We start from the raw sequence: 12,412 nt of genomic DNA, 5'->3' as shown, positions 1-12,412 counted from the left end.
AAGGCAGAAATGTTCTTTTCAGAGAGCGGCGGCTTTCTCCTTGCAACCCTGCCATGCACACCATTGTTGTTCAGTGTTCTCCTAATGGTGCACTCGTGAACATTAACATTAGCCAGTGTGACCGATGACTTTAGTTGCTTAGGGGTCGGGTTCTCGTTACGTACGTCTAGGACCCGTGTGAAAACCTGCTAACGTTTTAGGTCATATTTATGCAGAAATGTAGAAAGATCTAGATGGTTCACAAACTTTCAAGCACCACCGTAGGTCTACGATTTAACGCTGATCGCAGGATGTGACGCTCTGTAAGAAGTTTCGATTAAATACAGCACCTTTCTCAAACCCAAGCTTGCTTGACATCAGCGTGATAACGTAACAGTTCTTACGTAATACCGCTTTGTACTTTCGCACCGTCCGTTGTTACCCAGATGAGGACGGGTTCCCTTCCGAGTCTGGTTTCGTCCTCATATCACCTTAGGGAGTTTTTTCCCCACCACCGTCTCCACCGGCTCGCTCAATATGAATAAATTCCCACACTTAAAACCTCTATCCTGTGTTTATTTATTTCTGTAAAGCCGCTTTGAGACAACGTCTTTTAAATGTTAAAGGAATATTTTTATTCAAATAAAACTGAATTGAAGCGGTTAAGCGGTGTGTGTAGCATGCATAAGCCAGGAGTGATCTTGTATTTCTTTGATGCGGACGGCTCTTGCCGAAAATGACTGCATCTCGGGGAATGATGTAGTTTGTTGTAACACGTTCCTTGTGCTGTTGTTAATGGTGGTATAGAGAGCCATAGGGAAGGGCAGATGACAGCTAATTATATTTTCTGCCGTCTGGATTATGCACTCCAGTCAAATACTCTCCTGTAGTCATTGACCCAGAGCTGATACGTATATGGTAATTGGTCCATAAGAAAACACTCTGTGTCTGTGTTTCGCTTGTATTGTTAGTCCTGGTTAGTGGGAACCTGTCAGAGGCTGCACTCGTACGTTCAGGCTGGATTCTGAATAAAAATAAAAATGAAAGTAGCGTCAGAAACAGGGGCATATCTGGAGGCTTGTGGCATTGGGTTTTAATCTGTTTTCAAAAGATTAGTGGCTGCCTGAATTAGATCTCCTTGTTGACATGTTTTGCACAGTGCTGTTTGTGTGGGAATTTTTTTTTTTTTTAATTAGACCACTTGGGCACTGATGTGCGGTTTGCTATGATTTGTGGTTTATGTTTTGCATGTTCTGCTTTGACTTTTTCAAACCATGGCTGGTACAAGAACTGCTGTAGAGGCTTCCCATGTGGTTCATTTCAGTTTTTTGATGCAAGTCTCAACAACCAGACTTTTCTCCACTGTAACCCAGGCCACGGTTTCCAGGGTGTCGTTTCCCATTTAACTTCAAAAATAAATAAATAAATGCATAGGAGAGTGCAATACAGTATGCGACAACGATACTTAAAGACATGCACACGATCCATAATATGCATTGTAGCTGATTTATTTATTTGTTTGTTTGTTTGTTTGTTTGTTTGCTAAGAAACCAGCAGCAAAACTGTAGTGTTACATTTTTTTATTTTTTTTTTATTTTGAATTAAAAATAAATAAATAAAACAGTTTGCACTCAGTTACTAAGTGTGTTAAGAATATTTAATATTGAAAAGGAGGGAAAATATATTCTGTAAAATCGAATATATCCAATCAGCAGCTTTCAGTCAGAGTTCACAGCCGTCATAAAACGACATTAAAATGTTATGTAATGATTTTGTGATTAACGGTGATCTCAGAAAAGTCTGTTGTGATATAATTTAGATAGAGAGAGAGAGAGTGCTTTATTGCTTTATTGATCCCTGAGGGAAATAGTGTTTGTCACAGCCCAAAATCTCAAATCACAAGGACACATACAATCAGATAGTGAGTTAGGTTAAAAATACAATTATATATATATATATATATATATATATATATATATATATATATATATATATATATATATATATATATATATATATAATATTGTGCATATATGATGTGTGGGTGTGTGTGCATATATACGTGTGTGTGTGTGTGTGTGTGTGTGTATGTATATTTTATATATATATATATATATATATATATATATATATATATATATATATATATATATATATATAATATTGTGCATATATGATGTGTGGGTGTGTGTGCATATATACGTGTGTGTGTGTGTGTGTGTGTGTGTGTATGTATATTTTATATATATATATATATATATATATATATATATAATGTGTGTGTGTGTATGTATATATATATATATATATATATATATATATATATATATATATATTTTTTTTTTTTTTTTAATTTGTGTGTGTGTGTATATATATATATATATTTTTTTTTTTTTTATTATTATTTATTTTTTTTTAATTTGTGTGTGTATATATATATATATATATATATATATATATATGTATATGTGTATGCATATATGTGTATATATATATATATATATATATATATATATTTTTTTTTTTTATTTTTTTTTTTTAATTTGTGTGTGTGTATATGTATATATATATATATGTGTGTATATATATATATGTGTGTGTGTATATATATATATATATATATATATATATATATATATATATATATATATATATATATATATATTTTTTTTTAAATTTGTGTGTGTATGTATGTGTGTATATATATATATATGATATGTGTGCGTGGGGGTGTGTATATACACACACACACACACACACACACACACACACACACACACACACACACACACACACACACATTGTATATCCACATATGTAAAGTTAGTTTGATCTGCCGTAGTAGTAAGAGACAGTTTCTAGTTTCTGACTATGAAGAACCTGTTGAAGATGAAGTGGATCTTTGGCTTTTTAAGGTGCTTTCGGATGTGCAGAAAATCACTTCGGTGCCTATCGTGATGTCAGACAACTAATCCCCCGGATCCTTTAGACAACCCTGTTCCAGAATCTCAGAATTGTATACCTTAATCTCCACGAACTCTGCCCAGGTGATGCTGAGATAACAGGGTACATTGTGCTGTCTATTTTATGGATCTTTTTTTTTCTAAGAGGCAATAACGGAGAAAGATCCTTTATTTAGTTGGACAGATGGGCAGCTTAGATGATGTGAGACTTGTGTGTTTGACTGGAAGTAATGAGCAAATAAAATGGGTGGTTTTCAGTACTTGAAAAGCACTTGAGCAATTGTTTCGGTCATAAAATTTGAAGGGCATCACTTTGAGTTAATGCACTTTCCTGATTTTATCATCCTAAAAGTTGGGTGTAAGGTTTCACACCCGAACAACTCGTCTGATTTTCGGGAATTTTCTCCCAAGTCTTAGGTTGTTTATTCTCTGCAGTCATACTTTCTCATTGAAACTTTTCTTTGGCTCTGTTTTTTTTTTTTGCTTCATTCGTGTCTGTGTTTTTATTCGTTTTATGCTAATTGATCCAGTTTTTGTGATTTAAACTGGAAAAGTGCAGCTTACTCCCGTCGACATTCATTGTAAAGCTTTTGTGCTTAACATATCTTTTATCCTGGGGTTCTTTATCGATGTGGAACAGCATGAAATATAAATTTACAGGATGGCACTTAAATTTATTGAAGCCCTGCAGGAACCTAACGAGGAGATGCGTCATATGTTTTTGCCAACAGGTCAGGTGACAAATGCTGCTATAATTCCAGCCCCCGGCAACATGTTCCTGCCTGATAGTCGTCCTGGCATCCCGTTACCTCGCTTCAGCCGCCATCTGAACAATTCAGAGCAAGCAGAGGGAACCGGAACGGGAGGAATGTCTCTCCGGCTGGGCGCCAACTGCCAGGTATTGTATGGTTAGAAAAACATGATGGGACTTATCGGAGAAATCCAAATGAACAATATTTCATAATCTGATACTGATTGGAAGTTATTAACGATTTACAGTTATTACTGAGGGTATACGGAAGCTGTTTCCGTGCAAAATGAGGTCTTTTAAGCAAGACCGACATGGCGGTTCCAGTTTGTATGCTGATGTGTACAGAACTGTTGACCGTGTATTTTGTTCTGAGACCTCCCCATCTGTGATTGGTCCAAATTCCACTGAACGACACGTCAGTTTCATTTCCAGGTCTGTTCTGGCGTTTTTTTTTTCTTTCTGTACATTTACTTGCAGTCGTATATCCCGGACCTTAACATGCCGCATACGAGAGATAATCAACCCTATTATTGAAAATGGAGACAAATGGTCCCATATTTGTCATTAAAACAGTGTGTTGCACGGTAATTATTTAGAGCGTACCGTGTTTGGGACCCGTTGTAACGATTAGTCGTAGGAGATGTCGTGGATGCACCGACAGCCGTTTTCACGTCTTAACTAGAGTATGATAAATGTTACATTACTGCTAACAAACAGCTGTTTGTGGCCCATCGGTAATCCATTCACCGGCCAAATCAATTATAGGCTCGTGAATAATGTGGCTTTTCAGAGCGTTCAAATTGCCTGCCACCTGCTGTGTGTTTACATCTTTTTCTGTTTGCTCTTTAACATTTCCAGCCATTTCACATTCACTGTTTACACTGCAGCCCATCCTGCAGGTATTCTCGTGTGTGCCATGCTTCCACATTCTCCAACGCTGTGGTTTGCTCTCCTCGTTTACTTTAAGGCTAATCCCCGTAGCCTGTGGGAATATCGTCATCTTGCCAAAACAAGCCTTTTCAATAAAAGGTTTCAAATAAGCCTGTATGGTGTCATAGAGCCTAAAACAATTGAGTGGTAAAGTGAATGATTTTGTTTTATTTTTTTAAAAAAAGGTAGAAAGAAAAAAAAAAAACAACACTATTCCTACTACGACCAAACTCACTCTCACTGAGGCAGCACACAACATGCAAATGCACATCGCTATAAAAATCTACATTTTCACAGCGAAATTTCTATATAGCGAAATTTTATAGCGAAATTTCCATATAGCGAAATGTTGTAGTGAAATTTCTATGTAGCGAAGTTTTATAGCGAAATTTCTTTATAGCAAAGTTTCTATATAGCGAAATTTTATAGCAAAATTTCTATTTAGCGAAGTCTTACAGCGAGATTTCTATATAGCGAAGTTTTATAGCGAAATTTCTTTAGAGCGAAGTCTTACAGCAAAATTTCTATATAGCGACATAGCGAAATTTCTATATAGCGAATTTTTATAGCGAAATTTCTATATAGCGAAATTTTGTAGTGAAATTTCTATGTAGCGAAGTTTCTATATAGCAAAGTTTCTATATAGCGAAATTTTATAGCGAAATTTCTATATAGCGAAGTCTTACAGCAAAATTTCTACATAGCGAAATTTCTACATAGCGAAGTTTTATAGCAAAATTTCTATGTAGCGAAATTTCTATATAGCGACGTTTTATAGCGAAATTTCTATATAGCGAAGTTTTATAGCGAAATGTAGTGAAATTTCTATGTAGCGAAATTTTGTAGTGAAATTTCTATATAGCGTAATTTTGTAGTGAAATTTCTATATAGCGTAATTTTGTAGTGAAATTTCTATGTAGCAAAGTTTTATAGCGAAGTTTCTATATAGCAAAATTTTGTAGCGAAATTTTATAGCGAAATTTCTTTATAGCGAAGTCTTACAGCAAAATTTCTATATAGCAGTTTTATAGCGAAATTTCTATATAGCGAGATTTCTATATAGCGAAGTTTTATAGCGAAATTTCTTTATAGCGAAGTCTTACAGCAAAATTTCTATATAGCAGTTTTATAGCGAAATTTCTATATAGTGAAATTTTATAGCGAAATTTTGTAGTGAAATTTCTATGTAGTGAAGTTTTATAGCGAAGTTTCTATATAGCGAAATTTTATAGCGAAATTTCTATATAGCGAAGTCTTACAGCAAAATTTCTACATAGCGACATAGCGAAATTTCTATATAGCGAAGTTTTATAGCGAAATTTCTATGTAGCGAAGTTTTATAGCGAAATTTCTATGTAGCGAAGTTTTATAGCGAAATTTCTATGTAGCGAAGTTTCTATATAGCGAAATTTTATAGCAGATTTCTAATGAATTTCTCCTGCATAACGGTGTCTACATTTGGTTATTTGGATATTATTTGGAGGAAGGTTAGGCTGTTTAGGACATATGTTGGTAACGTATAAACACAGGAAGGTCATTACCTTACGAGGGAGTGAGGATCAAAACCATGCTTTCAGGACACAGAGGATATAACCTACAAGTTCATTTCTTTCCAAAAACGTGCGATGTTAATCCCCTGAAGTTGATTCTTTTCCATGTAAAAGCATGTCCTGAAGTGTTTAACTCAAAGCTGAATTTTTTTTTTTTTATTTATTTATTTTTTTAAACAAATTTATTAACAAACATAAATTTTAATCCATTCATAGTTATGTTCCATGGTGGTTTTTTTCTTTAAGTAGCAGAACATTAAAAAGTAATTAAATGAATAATATATATATATATATATATATATATATATATGTACGTATGTATATGTGTGTGTGTGTTTATTACATATATTTATTATTAGTATTTCCTTTGAATTAGCTACTACTGTAGAAATCATTCGACTTAGTCCATTAACATAAACCTGTGATTCGTCAGCACTGTGGTATAAACATCATCCAGTTCTGTGTAAAAGTATTTGCCCCATCCTGATTTCTTCTGTTTCTGTGTATATCTCATACTAAGTTGTTTCAGAAATGAAAACAAAATCAAGATGAAATGTAGGCAACCTGAGTAAACACAAAATACTCTTTTTAAATGATAGTTATTTATTGGTACAAAAAAAAAAAAGTTATCCAATACCAACTGGACCTGTGTGAAAATGTATCTGCCCCCATAGTTAAAGTGGAACTTTCGTCTACTCTAGATTCATTACACCAAGTGAAATATTTCAAGCCTTTTTTTTTGTGGTTGTAATCTTGATGATTTAACGTTGTTAAACAGAACCAGTGGCACTGACCCTAATTGTCAGCACCACTTGGCCATCGAGTGTAGTTCGTCCTCCTCCTCTGTTTTCGAGAAAGCCGGTGATCCTGATCAAATCTTCCACGGTTGAATTGCAAAATGACTTTTTGATTCGATCCCGTTTTGAGCCGAAAAGCCACGTTCGCACTGAGCAGCCCAAATTGGTAGGACGAGCAATATCTCAACTAGACGCGTTCTCGAAGCACGTGCCGTGTCGCTGTCATACGGCTTGCACACGTCCCGGCGATTCTTCTTCGTTAGTAAGATCTGAGAGGTAAATTCGCTGAAAGGCAAGCTCTTCACTTGCAGTCATATAGGCGGTGTTGAATTGTATTTTTAGCTCCTTCCAGTCGGTCTCGTCTTGTAGCTCACATGCACGAGACACTGCTTGTGCTACCGGTGTTTTCTGTGGAGCGCTCAGTCACGAGCTTTTTTTTTTTACGCTTTCGGCTTCGGCCCCGTTTTCCCACGGTCTCTTTCTTGAAATCCGCTTTCCCCGATGTTTCTCTGCCCGCTTTGGAACAAAAGTCACGAAGCATTTTCTGTGCGAGATGATCATACCTGAGCCATGCACCCTCTTGAATCCAAGAAGTCTTAAAATGCCCTTCTGCACTTTTACTTGGGCGATCGTCGATGATGCTCCGTGTCACCGTCATTTTCTCGCTGGCTCGCTCTCTCATGCTGGCACAACTGGAGCCTGTTCATGACCGTTCTCAGGTGGACTTTCTTATTTCGTTTGAACATCTAAAAGTACTCACTAGGAGATCTACACAAAAGCAGGCAAGAGATCGGGCAGATACTCTTTCACAGCACTGTATATGCAAAACGCATTAGATAAAAATCTAAGAGAACATCGGCTACGTTGTTTTGCTCAGCGTATCGAGCGATTTTAATATGAAACGGTAACAAACTGTCTTATCGGTCGTACGGCTATTACGCCACGGATTTAATCAAAGCTTTTGATGAGCTGCAGTGGATGCCGTGATGTGCGGTGTCACCCCTGTGTAGGTGTGTACATAAAACCTTTACTGCATTAAGAATAAGTGCTTTATCGACCATGCCGTTTAATAAACGCTAACTCCAACGCTGTTAAACAGATAGGACGAAGCTGTAAATACTGCTGCATACAAGCTGACACCGAGTCAGACTTGATGGATTGTTGGACAGACCTGTTTAAGATAACCTTATTGGCAGTTCAGTGGTTGCAGTCATTGTCGTACCGTTGTCGCACAACGGGGACGGATGGACTAGGTCCAACTTTGTTTTTGTTTTTTTTTTTGTACCAGACACTTAGTCTTTGCTGTATAGGTGTTTGGGGTCTGAACTGCATATGAGGGATGCACCAAAATTTAATGGGATTAAATTTGTGGCAAAAGTATGGAACGTAGCTATTGGAGAAACAATCTAAACTATACACACCGAGAAAGAAGGGAAAAAACACAGACACGGAAAACTCGGGTCTGTAAATAAACAGCGCTGTTTGTTAACCCTCCTTTTCGCTAGTCATTGTTTACGTTTACGCTCCGCAAGTTTTTGCGGTCGCCATTCTGGCACAAATCCCACGTGTGGGCGGGGCTTAGCAGCGATTCACTGTCATTGGCTAGTGAGATTTGGACGGACAGCTGTCCCTGACCTGGACGTAGAGACTTCAGCGGTGTGAATTTTGGAGAGCGTTCTGGATGCGGTTCTCTGTGTAGTCGTAGTGTTTGTACTTTGTCGCGGAAGTTATTTATTTACTTAGTCAGAATATTCCTTCGTAATTAATATCTGAGGTCAATTCCAGATGAGCGGCACGAAGTGTCGTGGTTGTCATCGTCCTCCTCAGCTGGACACTCAAGCCGGCGATCCAAATCTCACTAGCCAATGAGAGTAAATCGCCGTTAAGCCCCGCCCACACGAGAGATTTGTACCAGAATGCCGAAATGGCATAAACTTACGGAGCGTCAACGCGAATTTACATTTTTTTTTTTTAAAACAAAATATGTTTTAAAGCCAAAACACATGTCGTGAAATGCTGAAAATTTGAGCGAGAACTTCCTTTTTTTTTTTTTTTTTTTTTTTTTTCCTCTTACAGACATAATATATTGCTTAAAAAAAAAAAACAACAACAACTTTTAGATCTGCAGGATTTGGCAGATTGCCTGATCGAGAGTAACTTTGCTTTGTAGTTTCCATCAAAAACTCACATTATTCTCACATTAGTACAAATAGGTCAGAGTCTAAGAATATCAAAATAGCTAAATACTCGGAAAGCTAAAACCCTGTTATAAAGGAGTTAGTACCAGGAGTTGGTACAGAAACAAATAGAGGTGGTGGTTGTTTTTTTTAAATATATATATAAGTTTCTAGTGAAGAGGTAGGTCTTCATTCCTTGTTTGGAGACAGCCAGTGACTCAGCTGTTCATGCAGCCAGGGGAAGTTTATTCCACCACCTGGGGGCCAGTACAGTGATTTATACCTCTACTGTCTATATTCTGAGCCCATTTGCTGGAAAAACGACAGCAAATCAGTGTGGGAAGGAGTTGTAGTCTAAAAGAAAAGATGGACAGAAATGATTATAAGCCAAAATAAGACCTGCTGGTTTTGTGTCGGTGTTTTAGTGCTACAGGTACATTTAAAATATTCTACCACTTAGCTGTCATAAGCTACAGTACATAATGATATACAGTGCCCTCCACTAATATTGAAACCCTTGGGGTAAATATGAGCAAAGAAGGCTGTGAAAAACTGTCTTTATTGTTTAACCTTTTGGTCTTTTTGTTTAAAAAAAAAAAAAAAAAAAGACAAAAATACTCAGTGTTCAGTAAACCAATTGTTTGTTTGTTTTTAACAACAGATCCAAACGTCAAACAATAAAGACCATTTTTCACAGCCTCCTTTGCTCAGATTTACCCAGGGTGCCAATATTATTGGAGGGCTCTGTAAATACCAAAGAAAGCAGTAGCGCACGTACCGTCAGAGCTTTTCATTTGTAATAAAGTGACGAAATAAACACGGTTCATGATGGTGGCTAAGAGACTGTTGATTAGCATCTCTTAATAACCCAAACCCGATGTCGATTCGTTTTCCTCTGTATTACCTATCCTCGGTAAATAATAGCACATGCGTTATCTTGGTCATGGATCCGTATAGTTAGATCTCACTGTATAGGACTGATATATTTTAATATTTATTTTAATAAGCTTTCGAATCATTTTTCAGGAGCCGGAGGAGACGTATCTGGAGAAGGCAGACCGCCTCCATTCGCTTATGTGTGCTGTTACAGACAAGGTGGGTGACGATCACAATCGGTTCCGCACCTCTTTTACTGCAGCTACGAGTGAACTGAGATTGTGACCGATGCCGCAGATACAGTTTATAAATGGTTTAAAACTAGAGATGCACCGATACTAAATTTCTCGGCCGATACCGGTAACCGATTATTCAGAGTGATATCGGTATCGGCCGATATCACTCTGAATAATCGGTTACCGGTATATATATATATATATATATATATATATATATATATATATATATATATATATATATATATATATATATATATATATATAAAGTGAGAACTTCTGCTTCTTCAGACAGGTCACAATATATCACGAACTATTTGCTTAATTAATAGCATTTTTTATACCATCAAAGTGCATTTAAAAAAACAGACATTAAACAGAACTGACTCGGATATTAATGCCCTGAGATCTTATTATTCCAAATCCAACCTGCTGAGTACAGGAAGGATTATAGCGTGATATAACCGAGCCTCCAAGGTTGAAGAATCCAGCCACGTTAAACACTATTATTCCTATAACCTTCACGCGAGGTTATTTTTTATTCAAGCTCTTCACCCAAGAGGCCTTCTCACAGCAGTTCAAGTGGCTCCTTAACCTGTTGACCTTTAGGAGCGAGAGGCATTCTGTCACCATGGGACCTTCCCGTCTGTGCTTAGCTCTGAAGAACGTGAAGTTAAGTGGATTAGTCGCGCTCGCTCAAAACAGAAGCCGAATCCTGCGGGCGAGCCGAAAACCCACAGTGTTTATTTGAAGAAAATGCTGAAATAAATAAATTAATGGAGAGCACGAGAGTTTTCTAACCCATCCACCCATTCCCCCCCCCACCATCAAACCCCACCCCTTCGCCATGCTTCTTAATCTGTGGGAAAATTGCATTGCTGTCCTCCACCATTTGCCCGCAATGCTGAATTCTCCACAATAGGAATGTCGATATCTGCTCTACTAGATTAGGGATTTATTTATTTATTTATTTATTTATTTTTTAAATGGGATTTGATGACCTCATCAGGAAGCCCAGCCATTCTTCAAACCCTGACAAGAAAGTCAAGTCACCCTTTATTTATTTATTTATTTATTTATTTATTTATAGCGCAGAACCGGTCCTTGGTTCTCTTAAAACCTATCCATGTTTGAGATTTTCCTCAACCGCTCAGCAAGTAAGCATCAGCTCGCCCAATTTCCCTTCGACCCACGAATGACCTTTTTCGCATGTCCTCGTCGTGATTGCAGTCTGAAGGAAAATGAACCCGCTTCCCTGCACCCTCACGCACGGACGTCGGATCAGATGGACTGCTTTTCAAAAGGTTGCTGCAGAAAGAAACAACAGATCTAATGAGGAAATGATTAAGAGCTGTAGTTATGCATTATCTGGCGCATAATGGACTTCTTTTCTTTCTTTTCTCTCTCCACATTCAGAGTGTGTTCGGTGATGGAGAGAACACAAAGGTACGCGTGTCGGAGTTGGAAGAAGAGGTGCGGACCCTGAAGAAAATCAACAAAGATCTGTACGAGTTTTCCACACAGCTCCTTACGAAGCCTAATTAGAAAGACCCCGAGTGCCATCATCTTACCCAGAGATTGTTCAAACAGCGGCCGTTCACGAATAAAACGGCAGTCAAATGTTGTATGGATTCGGTCACACACTGATTTATCTCCTTCTTTTTCTACGAGGTATTTGAAATTCTCCGAACGTGTGTGACGTCGTGTGATAAACTTTTCTCTTTTTTTTTTTCTTTTTTTTTGGGGGGGGGGGGGATATCCATCCTGTCCACGTTTTTGTATACTGTTTCTACATTATGAGATATGCAGAACTGACCGGGATGTACTCAATAAAACGTGGAATCGAATCCATCAGTAATGCAAAGCGATCATTTTGGATGAGCTCCGTTTTTCTCATTTTACGGGTCCTGTGTTCGGCGAGGACGGATTTCCTCGCATCGCTTCATACTCCGTAGCGTTTTCTGAAAAAGACCGGTTTGTTCTTTTTCTTCTTCTTTCAGGGGGGAAAATACAACTCTCCCAAACTGCAGGGAGAAAACCGAACCGAACAAGTTTTCACATCTCATTTTTAGGAAGAAAAATAAACATACCCATCCAGCAGTGCAAATAGGTTTCCACTCTTTGATAGCTACCTCAAAGTTTACCGCACCGGG

At 37.5% G+C, this 12,412-nt stretch overlaps 1 protein-coding gene across 1 annotated transcript in view; it reads left to right on the top strand.

The window, feature by feature from the left end:
• Window positions 1-12,127, top strand: part of wdr18 (WD repeat domain 18) — a 71,179-nt gene extending 59,052 nt beyond the window's left edge. The window contains exons 8-10 of the mRNA XM_017477719.3: window positions 3,674-3,840; window positions 10,174-10,242; window positions 11,676-12,127. Of these exons, the coding sequence (XP_017333208.2) occupies window positions 3,674-3,840; window positions 10,174-10,242; window positions 11,676-11,804 (365 nt within the window). The 3' untranslated portion in view covers window positions 11,805-12,127. The remainder of the gene's footprint in view (window positions 1-3,673; window positions 3,841-10,173; window positions 10,243-11,675) is intronic.
• Window positions 12,128-12,412: the final 285 nt, after the last annotated feature.

The sequence above is a fragment of the Ictalurus punctatus genome, chromosome 10 (genome assembly GCF_001660625.3).
Source record: "Ictalurus punctatus breed USDA103 chromosome 10, Coco_2.0, whole genome shotgun sequence".
In the NCBI taxonomy this organism is placed as follows: Eukaryota; Metazoa; Chordata; class Actinopteri; order Siluriformes; family Ictaluridae; genus Ictalurus; species Ictalurus punctatus.
The sequence above is the reverse complement of the archived record's forward strand: the minus strand, read 5'-3'. Positions and strand labels throughout refer to the sequence as shown.